General features: G+C 34.9%; 1 protein-coding gene and 1 long non-coding RNA gene across 4 annotated transcripts; one reads left to right on the top strand and one right to left on the bottom strand.

Moving 5' to 3' along the window:
• Positions 1-2,716: 2,716 nt before the first annotated feature.
• LOC110801096 (protein DETOXIFICATION 16) lies at positions 2,717-16,042 on the bottom strand. Of its 2 annotated transcripts, none has more exons than XM_022006413.2 (8): positions 15,529-16,042; positions 13,415-13,959; positions 7,726-7,812; positions 7,301-7,357; positions 4,357-4,595; positions 3,339-3,457; positions 3,150-3,236; positions 2,717-2,917 (listed from the first exon to the last, which is right to left on the bottom strand). In XM_022006413.2, the coding sequence occupies exons 1-8, from the start codon at positions 15,844-15,846 to the stop codon at positions 2,873-2,875; spliced, it is 1,497 nt and encodes a 498-aa protein (XP_021862105.1). In that variant the 5' UTR covers positions 15,847-16,042; the 3' UTR covers positions 2,717-2,872. The 2 variants fall into 2 exon arrangements, with proteins under 2 accessions (XP_021862105.1, XP_021862106.1); XM_022006414.2 differs by having other exon boundaries at positions 13,415-13,955; positions 15,529-15,668.
• LOC130459553 (uncharacterized) lies at positions 5,192-6,995 on the top strand. 2 transcript variants are annotated; one of them, XR_008919028.1, is made up of 3 exons: positions 5,192-5,795; positions 6,522-6,587; positions 6,683-6,995. It is a non-coding gene; the product is annotated as an uncharacterized lncRNA (long non-coding RNA). The 2 variants fall into 2 exon arrangements; XR_008919027.1 differs by having other exon boundaries at positions 6,249-6,587.
• Positions 16,043-17,938: the final 1,896 nt, after the last annotated feature.

The following is a 17,938-nucleotide window of genomic DNA, read 5'->3' as shown; positions in this document are numbered from 1 at the left end:
TCGTAGATCCAACACATGCCCCGGTCGAGGTAGTGTCTTCAGCAGAAGAATTTCTCTCAATAGGCAAACCCGCAAGTGCAAGCCAAGGGGGCATGCAGGCGAGAGGGACCTAATGGGCGAGCGATTGGGTTTGGGACGGGTGTACTACTAGCGAAAGTACCGAGTGGACAACATTCGAAGCGTATGCACCCCCCGGTTGGCGATGGATATCCTTAGCCCCAACTCCCGAGATGAAACACCAAGGGAGCCAAGATTCGTTATGCGGTTCTGCCCGTTCACATTAATATGCTGATTTTCAGGTCGTCCCAACTTGATTGGGAAATAAACGCGGGGTAGGATCGTTTCACCCTTCGGCTATTTTGATTACCTACAAGCACGAGTATTCCTTCACTATCCCCAGTGGAGTCGCCACTGTGAGGGGGTCGAAAAAGCACGAGGCTAATGCGTGACCTCGTCCCTCGTGGGTGTGACGCTTCTTTTTGTAAAATCAAGTGTAATTGGATTTCCTGTGAGTTTACACCCAATTGACTAGTAATATAGGAGTCGCCATTCAGTTTTTAACGACAATGAGAAAAACTGACAAAACCCGGTTATCATGACATAAAGGGAGTGCAATTATGTTTGACCACGACGGCCGAAGGTTCCCTTGTGATCCCTGGTGGTGAGGATCGCTCAACGTACACCCGCAGGGTAGAGATTGAGGGTTCGGGGGAGTGTAACTACCGAGAGGAGTACTCGCTCTTCGATAACTCCAGAGGCAGGATATCCTTACTAGCTCAACATAAATAATTGAAGGGACATGCGTTAACTATTAAACTAATCTGAGTTGATTTTAATAATATGCAACATATAGTACTAGATCGAACGCGATTATCTGATTTAGATTGTTTTAAGGGACCTAGCATGATAATCCAATTTCCCAAAAATATCATATTTATTAAGCGTGATCGAACAATCAGATTTTAGTTAGTTTAACAGTTCATAAAAGGGCGAGGAAAGCAATTAAACCATGGAAAAGGGACACATTACGACGCACCCTTGAGAGGTGCGTCACGGTTCTCAGAAAACTAACCACTTTGACTTTGCTATTTCTCCTTTTATTTAACGAATCTCAAATTATGGGACAGGATACGTTCTGTTCGATTTATGGATCAATTGCGAAAGAACGCGTGATCAGTTTTGCAGCGTGAGGCTTAGGCTTAGGGGTTTAGAGTCAATACTCAGAATATAATTGTGTGTTGTGTGTCCTCTTCACGTCGGCTTTAGGGGTCTATTTATAGGAAAGAGTGGCGTAAAAAGATAGATTTTCAGGAATTTGAATACGAAACGGATTAGGAAAAGAATCTGTCCCAGGTATTTTCGGCGCCCAGCTCTGGGCGTCAAAGATTTCGGCGCCCAGGGCTGGGCGTTGAAAATAGGGTCTGGCAGAATTCTTTGTCAGATTGGACTCTAGAGTACGGAGTTCATTAAGAGACTTAATCCGAGTTATTTGGTGCGTATCAATTTACGACGGAATGCGTCTGGGCCCTTTACGAACTCTAGGTTCGTTATGAGTTTAATTAACACGTTAACTCTTTTATCGAACTGCAATAGGAATAGAATTCCTTTTACAATTTCTATCTCTTTTAGGATTTATGTTGGAGTGCAACACCTAATTCTGACAGGTTTCTATCTTTTTATTCTTACTACTTTTAGCAACTACCCTTTACGGCAGTTACTATTTTTAGCAGGTTTCCATAAATAGCAGGCTTCGGGTGAAATGAAAAAGGGAATTGAGATTCGTTATTTTATAGGAGATGCGTTGTCAAGTGGAGATTTATGTTTTCATCATCGAACCTTCCCTTTCGGGAATGGGGACAAAAGTAGGTGTCTACAAGAACCTACTCACCCTTCAGGTTTTTTTAGAGTAATTATAAATGGGAAAGAAATTAATGGCTCCGCGTCTTAATTTCATTCTGGTGGATGGTTCTTAGCACAAAGGTAATAGGAATGCGGGAATGGGTTGGTTTCTGGAGAACCAACAAATTGCGAGGGATAGGATTCTGGGAGGAGCACAACCAGGAACAACTGACTCAACTCTTCAAACAGAGGCTAACGCTTGTCTTCTTGGTCGTCGTTGGGTTGTACAAACTTCAATTCCAAGGGTTACAATCCTTACGGATTCTACGAGGTTTGTTGAAATGCTAATGACGGGAGATTCAATAGACATGCAAATATTTTGTGGACTGTTCTTGAAATTCAGGAGTTGGGTAAGTCCTTCAACTAGTGTTACATCCACAAGGTTGATCGACAACGAATACAACAGGCACATGATCTTGCTGTAACGACTTCTACTTTTCTTTTGCCTTTTAATAATTTACCTTAGCTTTGTAAAAAAAAATATAATAATTTACCTTAGGTTGTTTTTATAAGCTTATGTCAAAAAAGAAGAAAAAAAAAAAGTAATATGTTAAGAGTCTTACAACCCATCCTACAATAACATCCAGATCTGCCGCTACACATAAGGGCTATGTATGCAATTCATTGGCGGAGCTAGCTATTGTATGAATTGTGGGTCGTTTAACACCACTTAAAACTTATTTTTTCTATTTTTCCTTTTATAAAATCTGAAAATATAGCTTCTCTATAAAATATTCCGTATACTTTGACCAATTGCACTCACTCAAATTGTCAAAAAATATTCAACTCCACTAATATATTGTTATGGATCCGTCACTGATGCAATATAAAATATAAATAATTAATTTGAGATCGGTAAGATGGGTGAATCCCTATTATTAATATGAATACATAATCACGAGCACTTACATGAGATTTATAGATTATCATTTCATTCCCACAAAGAAGTAAACACCAGTTCGAAGCAATGCCCTTAGTGCACTATTAAATAATACATCCTATCTTTGGCCTTCTTTTCCTGTGGAAGAAAAGATTATTAATCATTAATTAAGGACAAATTAATGTTTACTAATGTTTGTTGGATATCTTCAGTTCTTCACTGCACAATCGAGGTACAAATAATGCTATTTTTACGCACATGTGCTCACCAGTTAAAACACACGACTGAAAAATAGAAATGATAGTACCATGCACAAGGTACACGGTTTATACGTTAAAAAACAATTACCCCATTTACGATAAACACTAACCTCTTTATCCCAATCGGTATTCAATGTTATGAGTAGGAGAAAAAATGCTTGGACAAATAAGGCCATTATAATTCCTGTCCATAATCCCTGGATAACATCACCAATGTTAAATTATTGTTAACCTCTTCAATTATAGAAATTTGTAAACTTTAATGAAAATTAGAAATAAAGTGTGATCAATAAAATTACCTTGCCTCCAAAGTCATACACAAATGCTAGCAATAAGGCACTTGGAATGCCTACTAAGTAATAAGCTCCTAAGTTTATGTAAGCACCGATTTTTTGCCAACCACATCCTCTAGCCGTGCCTATAACCCACACAAAAATAACCTCTAGCCAACTTAGAAGGGTGCGCACATAAAGTAAAAATCAAAGTGTTGCTACATCTTTTTTTCAAAAAATGGACAAGGGTTGATATGAGAAGAATACGAGAAAATATAGCGAGAGTTTTTTTTTTTTGAGGGAAAATATAGCGAGAGTTTATTACTCTACACTCTTGTGTTTTAAGCTATTTCAACTCTAGTTTAAAAAATTATTCTCGGTCAATTTTCTTATGACAACATTTATTTTTCACAATAAGACTTGAATATGAGACCAACAAAATGTAAGATACGTAGTACAAGTCTTACCATTTTAGCCAATTATTTGAAATGATTTTTTTTTGAGGGGGACAAAAAATATCATTTCAATGAAATGATATTTGCTCCACATAAATATGCAAAAGTTGGAACAATGAATGTGTAATACAAGTACTATGTACTAAGTTTTTCAATTAATCCATCCATTTCTTTTTGTTCTTTACGTTTGGCATTTAGCACGTTTATTAACGACTAATTAATGTGCATCGAGATTCCTTTATTTTTTTATTTAAATAAGGAAAATTACGTTAATTTATAATGTATCCACTCTTATCAAAATTCTAATATTGCGAAAATGAGAAATATTTAATGTCCCAATAGAAAAGTGTGAGACATTAAATGACCAAATGAATTTAATTGGTTAAAATAATATTTTGACACAAATTTTGATAGAATATTAAAACATTTATGTGATAATATAAAAGGAAATGTAAAGAACATTTTGAGACATCCAAAAAAAAAAAAAGTAAAAAAACAAAAAAAAAACGGAGAGAGTATTTTTATACTCTCGCTAGATATTGATGGCAAGACATTTAATTTTGAAACCAAATGAATTAACAATAGATTACCTGAAAGCACACATTGAATACCGTCAACAAAATGTGAAATTGCAAGAAGAAGCATCATTTGTCCAACATATTTCACAACCTTTTCTTCTGTGCTATAACAATATCCCCAGAGATTGCGCCCAAAAATCAACAAACATGCTGCTAAAATCCCTTCTATCCCCACTATCAACGTCGAAACACATACCGCCATTCGAGCTAAATGTGGTCGTCCGGCCCCCAATTCATTGGAAACTCTTGTGCTATTAGAAGACAACCAAAAGGTAATATTCGTTCTATGATATATATAAAAGAATTTTTTCATATTTACTACTACCTCCGTTTCTGAAAGTTATTTACGCTTTGGAAAATGTGTCCAAAGTATAAAAAGCTTTGACCGTAAATTCTCACCGTTATATACATCAAAATGTTACATGTAAAATCTTGTCAGATTGGTCTCGGTATGTATTTTCAGAATATCAATTTTTTTTAATCTTTTCACATACGAAATTGGATATATTAGTAGTTAAATATTGAATTGGAGTTCGTGCAAATAGTAACTGTAAAGATCTTTTTGAAACGGAGGAAGTACATTTTAAGAGCAGACTTTTGTATTTAATTTATCACATTATAAAATTTAATTTTATATTTATCATTTTAATTTTATGAAAATTTTTGCACCACTTTCTAACGATTTTTCATCCGAATTTTAATCCATATGAGCTCCACGTAACCAATCTCTTTAATTTTCCTCCTCTTTTATTAGGGTTTCAATTAAAGAAGTTAGTTAAATAGGGTTCACTTGAACTGAAAATTGGAGGAAAATAGTTAAAATTAAGGTGGTAAATATAAAATCTATACCTAGTATTTTAAAAAGAAAACCAAAACTTTGTCTATACCTAGTATTTTAAAAAGAAAACCAAAACTTTGGCCACGTGTCTATCCCATTGCTCTCCCATCCGTATAATTGTAAAAATTGAAGGAAAAAAAACATAAAATACCCACCATCACTCCACACCAGAGCACCGTCCAACTTCCCCATTCTACTCCATGCCAAACCCTTCTTCATTTACCCTCCTTCAATTTCATGAGCAGTTACAACATATAAATATCTCATCTAATTCTTTTATGAATCTTTAATTCTTGAATCTTTAATTGTACAAACTCTTCAATTGAAGTAAATTGTAATACACTTCAATTGGACCTCTAAATACATCATCTTTATGGAATTCCACCTTCAATTTGATCCACCATTTTCTCCCCATCTCCTTTAAGAGCCTCCATTTATAAATCAATTCCTCCCGGAACCATTAATAATTGATTAAATAATGTCGGTTACACTTCGTGATCACAAACGATCGCTTATATTTGGCTCTCATCTCTAAATCCAATCCTAACTCTATTTAACACAGTAGATACGACAACAGTAATGCTATGAATGAGAGCTAGACCGATCGAGACAGGTACTTTTTTTGGGTTCCTTTTTTCTATTTGGGTTTACCAGTTCCGGTGATTAGATTTGATGTATCGGTTTTTGATAAATAGTAGTATGTTAATACGGAGTATTTAGTTTGTTTTGTGTGTTTGAAAGTTTGTTTCATTAGAGGTTTAATTGAGGTTGAATGTCATAGTGTAGTCAAATCAAATGCTCTCATTATGTGTTTTATGCGTTGAGTGTAAGCCTGTAACTTTTTTTCCCAATTAATTATAGTACAGAGTATTTCCAAGTGTTGCATGTTTTGAGTTTTACTAAAATTTTTGAAAACAATGATCCATCAAAGATAAGCTAGGTTTTGTTACTCATGTAAATAGTTGGACTTCTTGTGATTAAATGAGTGGACAGCCAACATTGATTAATTAAAACTTGGTTTTGTTGTTGTTGGATTGTTGGGCTGATATGTTAATGTTGTAATCAGGGATTAGGGACTGAGAAGCACAATAGAGAAGAGGCTGTAGGGAAAGAAGGAAGAACTAATAATATGTTTTTAAAAGGTTTTGTTTTCAGTTTTAGGATTAAATTTATGTATTATTGTATTTTATTGTTTTTGAATAATGATTTTGTGATTAGAATAATAATTTGCTAATAATCTTGCCACTCATCTGCAATGTGTACTTCGGAAAAACAAAATACATATATGTAAATCAATTTGGGTGTTTAAGCTTTAGAGGATCAACTGATATTGTTGCAGGAAAAATTTGATATAGCGTTTGGGAGACATAAAACACGAGCAAACTTCTTAAAGATACAACCTCAGGTACTTGCAAACTTGCCATTATAACTTATTGGATTAAGAAACATTTTGTACTTTGGCATTATATACAAAGCTGATACATTTTGATCATGTTTCAGGATATAATGGTGTGAATTTCTCGCGTCGTCAATTCACTTATAATGTTAGCATTCAGAAATAAACAAAATTAGCAGTTTGATCATACTTATTCACCGTCAAGTATCTTATGGTAATCAAACTCCTCAATGTTAGCATAAAGGCCTAAGGATGGGGAAAATAAATTATCTTCATCTTTCTATTGTAATGTTAGGAGTTGAATACGGAGTACGCTGTAGCAAGCTTTTGTAAATGGGTTGTCTTCACAATTCACCAGTTATGTTAACCCAATTCTTGCATAGTCTATTGGTAATTTGGTACTATTACTTTTTGCCTTTTTTGGAGGTACTTCAACTACAATATTAGTTTTATTTATTCCTAAATTATCTAATATGAGCACTTCAACATGGTGATTGTTAAGTTTAATTGGATCTTTAAAATACCACACATATCACGGTGAACCAAAGCCCGTTCATCGAACGGGTTCAAGAACTAGTTATATTTAATAAGGTGGTAAATATCAAAATATCTTAAATAAAATGAAACTAGCAAACTATAGCGTACGCTGGAATGTACATGAAATACCACGTGTGTCACTATTATTTTCAGACGAAGGGAGTATAGCGTTATTATTGGTATACCTTACTGCTCCACTTATTCCAAGTGGTAGCATGAATATTGCTGAACATGTGTTGAGGCTGCAAATATAATCAAACTCATTAGTAGGTCGAAAATTTGATATTACCTCTGCCCCTTAATACTCGACCTGTTTTGACTGGACACGCTTGTCAATGCACAACTTTGACCACCAATTTCTTTAACTAAATATTATAAAAATTTATAAAATATTAATATTTTGAAAATATATACTAAGATGAATCCAACAATATATTATATACTAACATTTATTTTCATATACTATAAATAAAATAGGATCAAAGTAAATTATGTGAATAGTGTCAAAAGTCAAAACGGGTCGAGTATTAAGGGACGGAGGGAGTACATAATTTGTGCTTACTAAATAGTGCAAGTTCATGAAATAGTGTACTAATTCATCAAATCTTACCTGATTGAGAGGACAGACGTTTCCAGCTTTGGATTTGGTAGAAAACCAGCTAGTAGAACCATCATCTCAAATGTCCATATTTCCAAGCTTTAATGTCATACGTCAATATACTTGGTTAATAATGAAGAGTAAAGTATATACTTTTACGTATGATATATATTTGCCAAAAAAAAATAAAAAAAATCCCTCTGTTCCTTATTACTTTTCCTGTTTGGAGAAAAATATTATTATTAAAAAAATGTGTTAGGAAATTATGCAATTTTCCTAATGAATTAGATTAGTAGGAATAACAATAATATTTAAAATAACACACACAAACAAATTGATTATCCGATAAGTGTTATAATCTCTAAATACCGTGCAAAACTTTTACTGAAAAGATAAATAATACACAAGTGTTCACAACACTTATTGTAACTCACAACCTATACGCACCCCAATTACACCCAAGAATTTTTCTTCTAAAAATTCTTTTAAAGATTTTCTCTCTCTCTCCTTTATATTTCTTTTTGTTTTTGGGATGATAATTACAAACAATATAACCTACGTTTATATAGTTTTTAGTTTGCTTAATATAGGTTGTTTAAATTAGCAAACTTTTCTTTCCTATCAATTTTAAGACATTGCATGCATGCATTCTAAGGATTACATTGATTTATTATTTTAACTAAAAATAATAATGGTTGTTTATTCCAATAATCTCCCACTTGAAAACTGATTTTAATCTGTCTTCACACCTTACTCCATGGAGTACAACTTTCTCGTATGTTACTCATGCATGCCAACTAAAGTGGAACATAACTTTAGTTTGTCAAAAGTCACCGCCTTTGTTAACATATCTGCCGGATTCTTAGTTCCTTGAACTTTTTCCAATTTTAACACTTCATCCTCTAGTAAAGATCGGATAAAATGATATCGAAGCCCAATATGCTTTGTTCGAGAATGGAATGCTGAATTCTTTGCCAAGTGTATCGCACTCTGACTATCACTATATAGAACATTATTCTCCTGCTTGAATCCCAACTCAGTTAACAAACCTTGAAGCCATATCATCTCTTTACTGGCTTCAGTTACTGCTACATATTCAGCCTCTGTAGTGGATAAAGCAACAATCTTCTGTAACTGCGACATCCAACTAACCGTTGTATTTCCAACTGTGAATATATAGCCGGTGGTGCTCTTTCTATGGTCGACTTCACCTCCAAAGTCTGCATCTACATAACCTTGTACTTTTAATTCACCTTTACCAAAGTACAAAAACTTCTCTGTGGTACCTCGTAGATACCCCAAAATCCATTTCACTGCTTCCCAATGAAATTTTCCTGGATTTGACATAAACCTGCTAACAACTCCCACTGCATGTCCAATATCTGGTCTTGTACAAACCATTGCATACATCAAACTCCCAATGGCTGATGCATAAGGAACCTTAGCCATATAATCTTTATCTTCCTCCGTCTGAGGGCACTGATCATTGGATAACCGAAAGTGACTTGCCAAGGGTGTACTAACTGGCTTGGATTCACTCATATTGAATCTCTGTAAAACACGTTTGATGTACTCTGATTGAGATAATTGCAAAGTACCTTTATGCTTATCTCTTGTAATTTTCATTCCAAGAATCTTCTTTGCTGGACCTAAGTCCTTCATGTCAAACTCCTTAGACAGTTGCTGCTTCAACCTTTTAATATCATCCATATTTGGACCTGCTACTAACATATCATCGACATAAAGTAGTAAGATGATATAACTGGACTGATATCTTTTTAATGTAGCAACAGTGGTCTGCGTTGCACTTCTGGAAATCTTCCTTGTGCATAAAGCTATCAAACTTTTTATACCACTGTCTCGGGGCTTGTTTTAGGCCATACAAACTTTTCTTAAGTTTGCACACCATATTTTCTTTCTTACTTTTTAAGAAGCCTTCTGGTTGATGCATATATATCTCTTCATCCAGATCCCCATGAAGAAATGCAGTCTTCACATCTAATTGCTCAAGATGAAGATCTTCAATGGCAACAATACTCAACACTGTTCTGATGGTATTGAGTTTCACAACAGGTGCAAAAATCTCATTGTAGTCAATTCCTTCTTTCTGTTGGAATCCTTTGACTACTAATCGAGCTTTGTATCTCTTGCAACCATCATGTTCCTTTTTCACTCGATATACCCATTTATTGTGAAGGGCTTTCTTACCTGTGGGTAACTCAATTAGTTCCCATGTCTGGTTTGAGATCAAAGATTGCATCTCATCTTTCATTGCAAGCTCCCACTTGCTAGCATCACTGGTCTGACATGCTTCATTATAGCATTCAGGCTCTCCCTCATCAGTCAATAACAGATAATTCATATATTTTCTGTTTGGCACATGTGGACGAGTAGTCCTCCTCAATACTGGTACCGGACTAGAAGATTGTGGCATGTTGGACTGTGGCATAGTGTATTTGTCCAATGGATTCATTTTGTTGAGGTTCCCTTACAATTGACTCTGTCATTGTACTATCCGGGACATAATCTTCATCAACAAACATCGGCCCACTCTGTACTGAGTCGCTAGCATCAGTTTTGTGTCTATCCTTGTATATAACTCTTTCATTGAAAATCACATCTCTAGTACGGATCACCTTTTTGTTTTCATCATCCCAGATGCGGTATCCAAACTCATCCCCACCATATCCAATGAAAGTACATTTCTTAGATTTAGGATCAAGCTTATTCCTGCCTTGATCACTAATATGCACATATGCTACACAACCGAATACCTTTAAGTGAGATAAACTTATCTCTTTTCCACTCCATACCTCTTCTGGTATTTTGTATTCTAACGGAGTTGATGGTCCTCGGTTGATCAAGTAAGATGCTGTGTTGACTGCTTCTGCCCAGAACTGCTTCGGTAAACCAGACTGTATACGAATGCTTCTGGCTCTTTCTGTCAACGTTCGGTTCATACGCTCAGCTACACCATTGTGTTGAGGTGTACCAGGTACGGTTCTCTCCATCCTTATTCCATGATCATAGCAAAACTTCTTGAACGTGGTGTCTTCATATTCACCACCATTGTCAGTTCTGAACTTTTTGATTTTCAGACCTGTCTCATTTTCAACCATAGCTTTCCATCTCTTGAAAACTTCAAACACTTCAGATTTATGTTTTAGAAAGTAAACCCATACCTTTCGAGAATGATCATCAATAAAAGTGACAAAGTAGTGCTTTCCTCCGATGGATGAAGTAGTTGTTGGTCCCCAAACATCGGAGTGAACAAGCTCCAACTTTTCTTTCTTTGGGGTTCTACCACTAGTCTGAAAGCTTACCCTCTTCTGCTTTCCAAGTATGCATTCCTCACACATGTCTACTTCAACAGACTGTAACTCTGGAACTTTTCCTTTCGAATGCATAAGCTTCATCCCTTTCTCACTCATGTGGCCAAGTCTTTGGTGCCACAATTTGGAATTTTCATTTCCCGCTGCAATTGCAACTGAACAACACGCCCCTGCTGTCATATAAAGAGTACCACTCTTTTTACCATGCGCAATTGTCATTGCACCTTTTGAAATCTTCCAATTATCACCTTGGAAGTTTGTAGTGTAGCCTTCGCTAGCCAACTGCCCGACTGAGATCAAGTTTTTTCTTAGGTCGGGAATATGCCTGACATCTTTCAGCTCCCAAACTGACCCATTTAACTTAATCTTCACTACACCTTTACCAACAATATCACAAGGTTGATCATCACCAAGATATACTTTCCCAAGGTTTCCAGGGACATACCTCTCGAAGAAATCTTTCTTCGAAGTAGCGTGGAATGATGCTCTAGAGTCTAACACCCAAGACTCTTCCTTGCTCTCTAGAGAGCATATCAACGCATCATCTCCTTCCAAGGTAGAAGTGATATTTGCTTCTGCCTTTGCTTCTTGATTTTTCGGTGCACTTTTGCACTGATTTTTGTAGTGCCCAATCTTCCCACAATTCCAACACTCGATAGTTTTTGAGCTTGTTGAATTAATGGGAGTCCTTGATTTCGATCTCCAATTTCTAGATTTACCTTGATAGCTTGATCTTCCACGTTCATTCCTTCTGGTTGAATTTCTTCCTCTTGACTCTGTATGCAATACTGAAGAGGTTGATGATTCACCCGACTCTCTCCGTCGGATCTCTTCACTGAGAACCAGATCACGAACGTCGTCAAATTTCAACTTATTGCTTCCTGACGCGCTACTCACAGCTGTGACTGTAGCACTCCAGCTATCTGGTAATGAAGACAAAAGTATCAATGCTCGAACTTCATCTTCAAAATCTATTTCGACTGAACTTAATTGAGTTGTGACTGAATTAAGTTCGTTGAGATGTTGAGCTACCGATGCACCTTCCGTCATCCGCAAATTGAATAACCGCCTCATTAAATGAACTTTATTAGAGGCTGATGGCTTCTCATACATATTTGAGAGAGCTTTCATAAGACCTGCCGTAGTCTTTTCCTTTGCTATATTAAAAGCAACATTGCGCGATAACGTTAATCGGATAACTCCGAGGGCTTGTCTGTCAAGAAGATTCCAATCTTCATCTTTCATTCCCTCTGGCTTAGTTTCCGAGAGAGGTTCATAAAGCTTTTTCTGGTACAGGTAATCTTCAATCTGCATCTTCCGAAATCCGAAATCTGCACCATCGAATTTCTCGAGTTTTATCTTTCCTTCATCTGCAGCCATTGCTCCCACTCAAATCTAACTTTGTTGGATCGTATTTGACAATTCGTCTATGGATACGAACAGAATTTACCAACTCGGCTCTGATACCAGTTGTTGGGCCCCGATCACCCACCTTGTCGGGCCACACACCGCCACGACTCCACATTAGTATGATATTGTCCGCTTTGGGCCAAGCCCACACGGATTTGTTTTTGAGCTCCTTCCCAAAAGGCCTCATACTAATAGGAGAATGTGAACACTTAAATGCTAGGCAATTTTTGCCTCCTCTTCCGATGTGGGACTTGGGTTGATATCCCAACAATCCTCCCCTCAAACTAAGGACCACTAACCCGTGGCCTCCCCTCAAACGAAATCATCTTGCACCGCCATTTTCACCAATGGGACACGCTGCCTAACCACAACATTTGTTAGGAAGACTTTCGACACATGATCTTCAATCACGAGGGCACACATAAGGGGATTCTCCTCACACCGCAAGTGCATCCCGCTACATTGAATCTTGCTCCCGAACCTTGGGCTCTGATACCAGTTGTTAGAAAATTATGCAATTTTCCTAATGAATTAGATTAGTAGGAATAACAATAATTAGAAACATGTAAAGTATTGGATAACAATCAATTAAAAAAACAGGAAAAGTAATAAAGAACGGGATCCGTATGGGCGTATGGTATAGGAGAAAAGTTAAGACCAATTTCAAGCTCAAGTAAAAACCTAGCCAAGGATATAACTGAACCGAGAGTTAAGTAGCTCGAGCTTAGCTCAATACTCCATTTTTGTTTGCCCAATTTGTCACTTTAGACAGTGTCCTAAAAGATTGACTTATTACCATAAAAGCTTATGGAATGACAACATTACTCTCGTATAAAATACATTTGGCTCACCACTTTTGTTACTTCCCAATTCTACACGTACAGGTTACAGCCAAATCTTAATAAAAAATTATTTATACACAGAGCAAACAATTAGAGACAGATGGCCGAAGTACTTACCACAACATAGCAGCAGAAGGAACGGCAAGTCTAAGAAACTCGGGAATACCATGAAGAGCCTTCATTGAAAAACCATTCCAAGTCTCTTTACATTTAGGAGACACCCTCACATAAACACCCAACAACAAGACATTAATCCAATACGAAATCGCGTTCGACAATGCAGCTCCTTTGTTGCCTAATCCAGACTTAAATACCATAAACCAACAAATTACTATATGTAGCAGAGTTGTAAATCCAGTAGTAAGCATCATAGGAACAACATTGTTTTGAGCTTGTAGAAATCCAATGTGACACTGAAGGAGCCCATATGCAAAGATACTCGGAATCATGTAGTAGGCGTAGATTCCTGCTTCGGCTGCAATTTCTGGATCTTGGCCTAAAAATGCAAGAACTTGGCCAGTATTTTTCCAGATAAATGCAATAGGGATGCTGATGCAGAGGAGAACTAGCATTGCTCTTTGCTTGTGTATGCCTAGCATTTGGTATTGCTTTGCTCCATATGATTGCCCACAGAATGTGTCTAATGCATATCCCATTCCTTTCTATCAATTTCAGGCATTAGTAAAACATCTATTGCTATATATTGGAACTTTTTAATGAACAAATTAATTGTAACAAACTTAAGTACTCTGTACTCTGTCTGATTTACTCGTACCTCATTTTGACTGGCACAAGATTTTAGGAGAGGAAAGTGGGATATATATATTTTTATTATCGTTAGTGGAAAATGATCTGGTAATTTAGTGATTTTTTTCCCAATGATTTAGTAGAAAATAGCAAGTAAAGTGGTCTTAAAATAAGTGAGAGATATAAATAATAGTGGCTTCATGCCTTTCATAGAAATGATGCAAGTAATTTAAGGACGGTTTTATAAGAAAAGTGGTGTATAAATAAATCGACACGGAGGGAGTAGTTAAGTTGCATGCGTCATTTTGTCATATTTGGGTAAAAGGTGGTAAAACGAATTCTTTTATTTTTTTTAGGTGGTAAAACACATATTCAGAATTTTTTTTAGATGGTAAAATACAAAATTTCCAAAGTATTACGAAGTATATTTTTTTTCCTAATATTAAAAACAAAATTCTTCGTAACTTTCAATGTCTATACAAGTGTACCAATGATGTCTTGTCCAATTGTCCTAAATCCTAATGATTAGAATCGAGAGTTTTGTCTATGATAGATTATATGGAGTAGATTATCTCCTTCTCTTTTGTACTCTATATTGTTCTTATATCTCATTTGCTCCAAAAAAATATTCAATATCTCATTTACACCAAAAAAAATTTATTCATATCTCATTTTCTACAAAAAAAAATAAAAATTCATACAGTACTAGTGTTATTTTTTAACCTTCAAACAAGCTAGGCTTATGTTATACTACTATGCGTAAAATATACTCCGTACTATCACAATGAAATAGTTTTCTACACACCAAATATGTTATAATATCCTCACATTATGTTTTCTTCCATATGAACAAAATTGTCAAAGTTTGATACTTTGATTGTCAAGAAAAAAAATGGTCAAAGTTGGCTGAATGGGGAAAGGACAGTATCCATGTGTAGTCATGTCTCTATAACTAAAGACCACTAACATCCTAATTACTTTTGAGCATTACTTCCAGTATCATATCCTCTTCGATCGAGTCTTGGACTTAATAAATTAAGTTGAGTTAAAATCATACTTGGTATTAATCAGTAAAAACCCATAAAATAAATCTATTTCAATGATCACTGTTAGAAAAATCTAGAAACTTAGCCAAAATTAGTGTTAAGTAGAAAAATTAATTTAAGAACGAGTAAAATATTAGCGTAGATTTTTGAATAAGATTGCGATGAAGTTGGGTGAATGGGGAAAGGATAAAGAAAATGGGCGGTAAAATTTGTAGTTAATATTAAATATTTATACACAGGTCTTCAATAAACCTTTTAGTTGGTAGGAAATAGAAATAGAAATAGTAATGGTAACTCAATAAAACGTGTAAAAAGTAATATATAGAAAATGTAAAAACTAATATGGGACTGAGGGAGAACCAAATGGAGTACAAAGTAGATACACAAGTCACAACATACATGATACATGATACATGATACATGATACATGATACATACCAGTAAGCTAAAACCGGTGACGGAGGCGAAAGAGGTAGCAACGGAAGCACCAGAAAGAGGGAGCTCGCCCAGATGACCAACAAACATAACCGATACAATTTGTAGTGAAAACAACAAGAAGTTGACAGCCATTAAAGGCCCTGCTAACTCCATCTGCTTCTTCACTTCCTTCCATATCTCTTTTTTACACAACAAACTTCCTCCTTTACTATGTACACCGTCAATAACAACATTTTTACTTGAACTATTTTCAGGGGATGAAAATATTAATGGACTTTCAACATCATGACTCACTTTTTCATCTTCTGCATCATCCATGCTAAATATCCAACACTTTCTGCTCACAGATCGATGTGTTTAATTTATTTATGCAAATTTAGCCGATAGGGGAGAAAAACGGTATTCAACCAAGGATATTTTCATATTTTGAATAGGTACCAAGGATATTTTCATATTTTGTTGGTTTCTTAATTTTTTATTTGGATTAAATTTGGACTTTGCTTTGTTGGTTTCATACCAAATTTTCTTTGTCATCCTTAGGTCCCCAAAACACACAAGACGACATTAAGATGTATGATTGTATATTTGTATGACCACATGTGATTGCATACTAAATAAAGACTAATATTTCACCCTTTTATTTTTAGTTGTAACATTTTAAATTTTACACTATTCACAATTCACAATTCACAATTCACAATTCACAATAGCTTTATACCAAGTATGAAATTTATTAGATTTCTTACAATGTTTTTTTCTTCTTCTAAATATCAACTTTTAACTACTTTTTCCTTATTGATAATTATAGATATTAATAATAATTAATGGTTAAAGTTATACATTCACAAACATGAAAATATAAAAATGTCGCAACTAAGAATAAATAGAGGAATAGTATACTTGTATAGTACGTGGTGTGCAAATTTCCAAAAGTGTATAACGGTAAATGGTTATAGCTTCTAATATTATGAGCATCATTGAAGTTTTTTTTAAGGACAAATACACAAAAGTTAGGATGGTTTTCTCTCAAAACTATAGCCTAACTTATCTAAAGAAGGAAAATAAGAAATTTTACTCTTTATATAAGGATCAATATTTTGACCGGTGTGTCGGAATATGATGACCTACAGAAGCAACATAATCTATCACGCAGTTAGCCTCTTGATATTTGTGACAATAAGAAACTTCATCAAATTGATTCAACAAATGCTTGACAATAGCAATTGAATCTTCTAAGTGCACTATGTTTTTTTCCTGCAAAATATTAATAATTAATAAGTTATCACCTTCAATGAAAATATGTCGAACGTTATGCTTCTATTTGAGTTTTGAGTACCACAAAGGGGGCATATATTAGAAATGTCAATATTACGATAGACTAAATTGGCACGAGTAGGAAGACCATTTTGTAATAGTTGTCACACAAAATATCTTGAGTTTTGGAGCAATATCAAGTTTTCAAATCCATGAAAATTCCCATTTGGAAGAAGAAGAGAAATCATGGGCTAGCCAAGTGGCAGATTTAACAGTGAACCCCCCGTTACTAGAAAATCTCCAACAACATTAATCTACTAAATCGGTCACTGGTAAAGAGATGCCTTTGATTATCTGAACTATATTTGGAGGCACTACTAAAGACAAAGCAATAACATCCCATGATTTATTGACAAAACAATATTGAGAGGGAAAATATATTGTTGTCTTGTGTTCCGTTGTTATTCGTGGGCATACGCCTTTATTTATAATACAAACTAGACATCCTACTCTTCGTAGGTTTCCTAAGTCATAAATTGGATTTTTCATGAAATACCCCCGAATTTTTAAGAAATTCACCAAATGCCCCTCGACTTTCAGAAATTCATAAAATACCCCTCTTTCAATACTTAATGTACCAAATACCCTTATGACGTCATCAAACATAATTAACCCCATTAACCCACCCATTAACCCATTTTTTCCCAATCTATATATTATACTAAAAGAGAGAAAATCAATGTGGTGATGACAAATGTCACTCATTGATTGGCCTCTCTTATAGTATAAAAAAAATTAAATAAAAAAATTATTTTGTTAACTTTCACCTTATAAAGTATATATTTGATTACAGTTTCCTAAAAAAAGATATCATTATATACATGGGGAATATTTTGTAAAATATTTTCTATATTTTGTTAACAAATATAAACAATATGATTATCTTTTTATAAATATTTAGTCCATTATACGAAGTATGTAGTAGGATATTTATGTACATAAATTTTTACAGTAATCTACCGATTTGTACTTACATAATACGGAGTATATTAGATTACAAATAAATTAGGAAATCAATACAATATGAATAAGATTGTATAAAAAAAAGTTATTGCAATACTCTATAATATTTTAACAACTAAATTCGATAATTATA

Source organism: Spinacia oleracea, chromosome 4 (genome assembly GCF_020520425.1).
Source record: "Spinacia oleracea cultivar Varoflay chromosome 4, BTI_SOV_V1, whole genome shotgun sequence".
NCBI lineage: Eukaryota > Viridiplantae > Streptophyta > Magnoliopsida > Caryophyllales > Amaranthaceae > Spinacia > Spinacia oleracea.
The sequence above is the reverse complement of the archived record's forward strand: the minus strand, read 5'-3'. Positions and strand labels throughout refer to the sequence as shown.

What these genes read in the sequence shown, in the direction of transcription:
- LOC110801096 (XM_022006413.2), bottom strand. Translation starts at nt 15,846, where the DNA reads ATGGATGATGCAGAAGATGAAAAAGTGAGTCATGATGTTGAAAGTCCA. An exon ending in TGTATGACTTTGGAGGCAAG is followed by an intron (nt 3,237 to 3,338) that starts GTAATTTTATTG and finishes GATGTTATCCAG; the next exon opens with GGATTATGGACAGGAATTAT. An exon ending in ATACCGATTGGGATAAAGAG is followed by an intron (nt 2,918 to 3,149) that starts GTTAGTGTTTAT and finishes TTTCTTCCACAG; the next exon opens with GAAAAGAAGGCCAAAGATAG.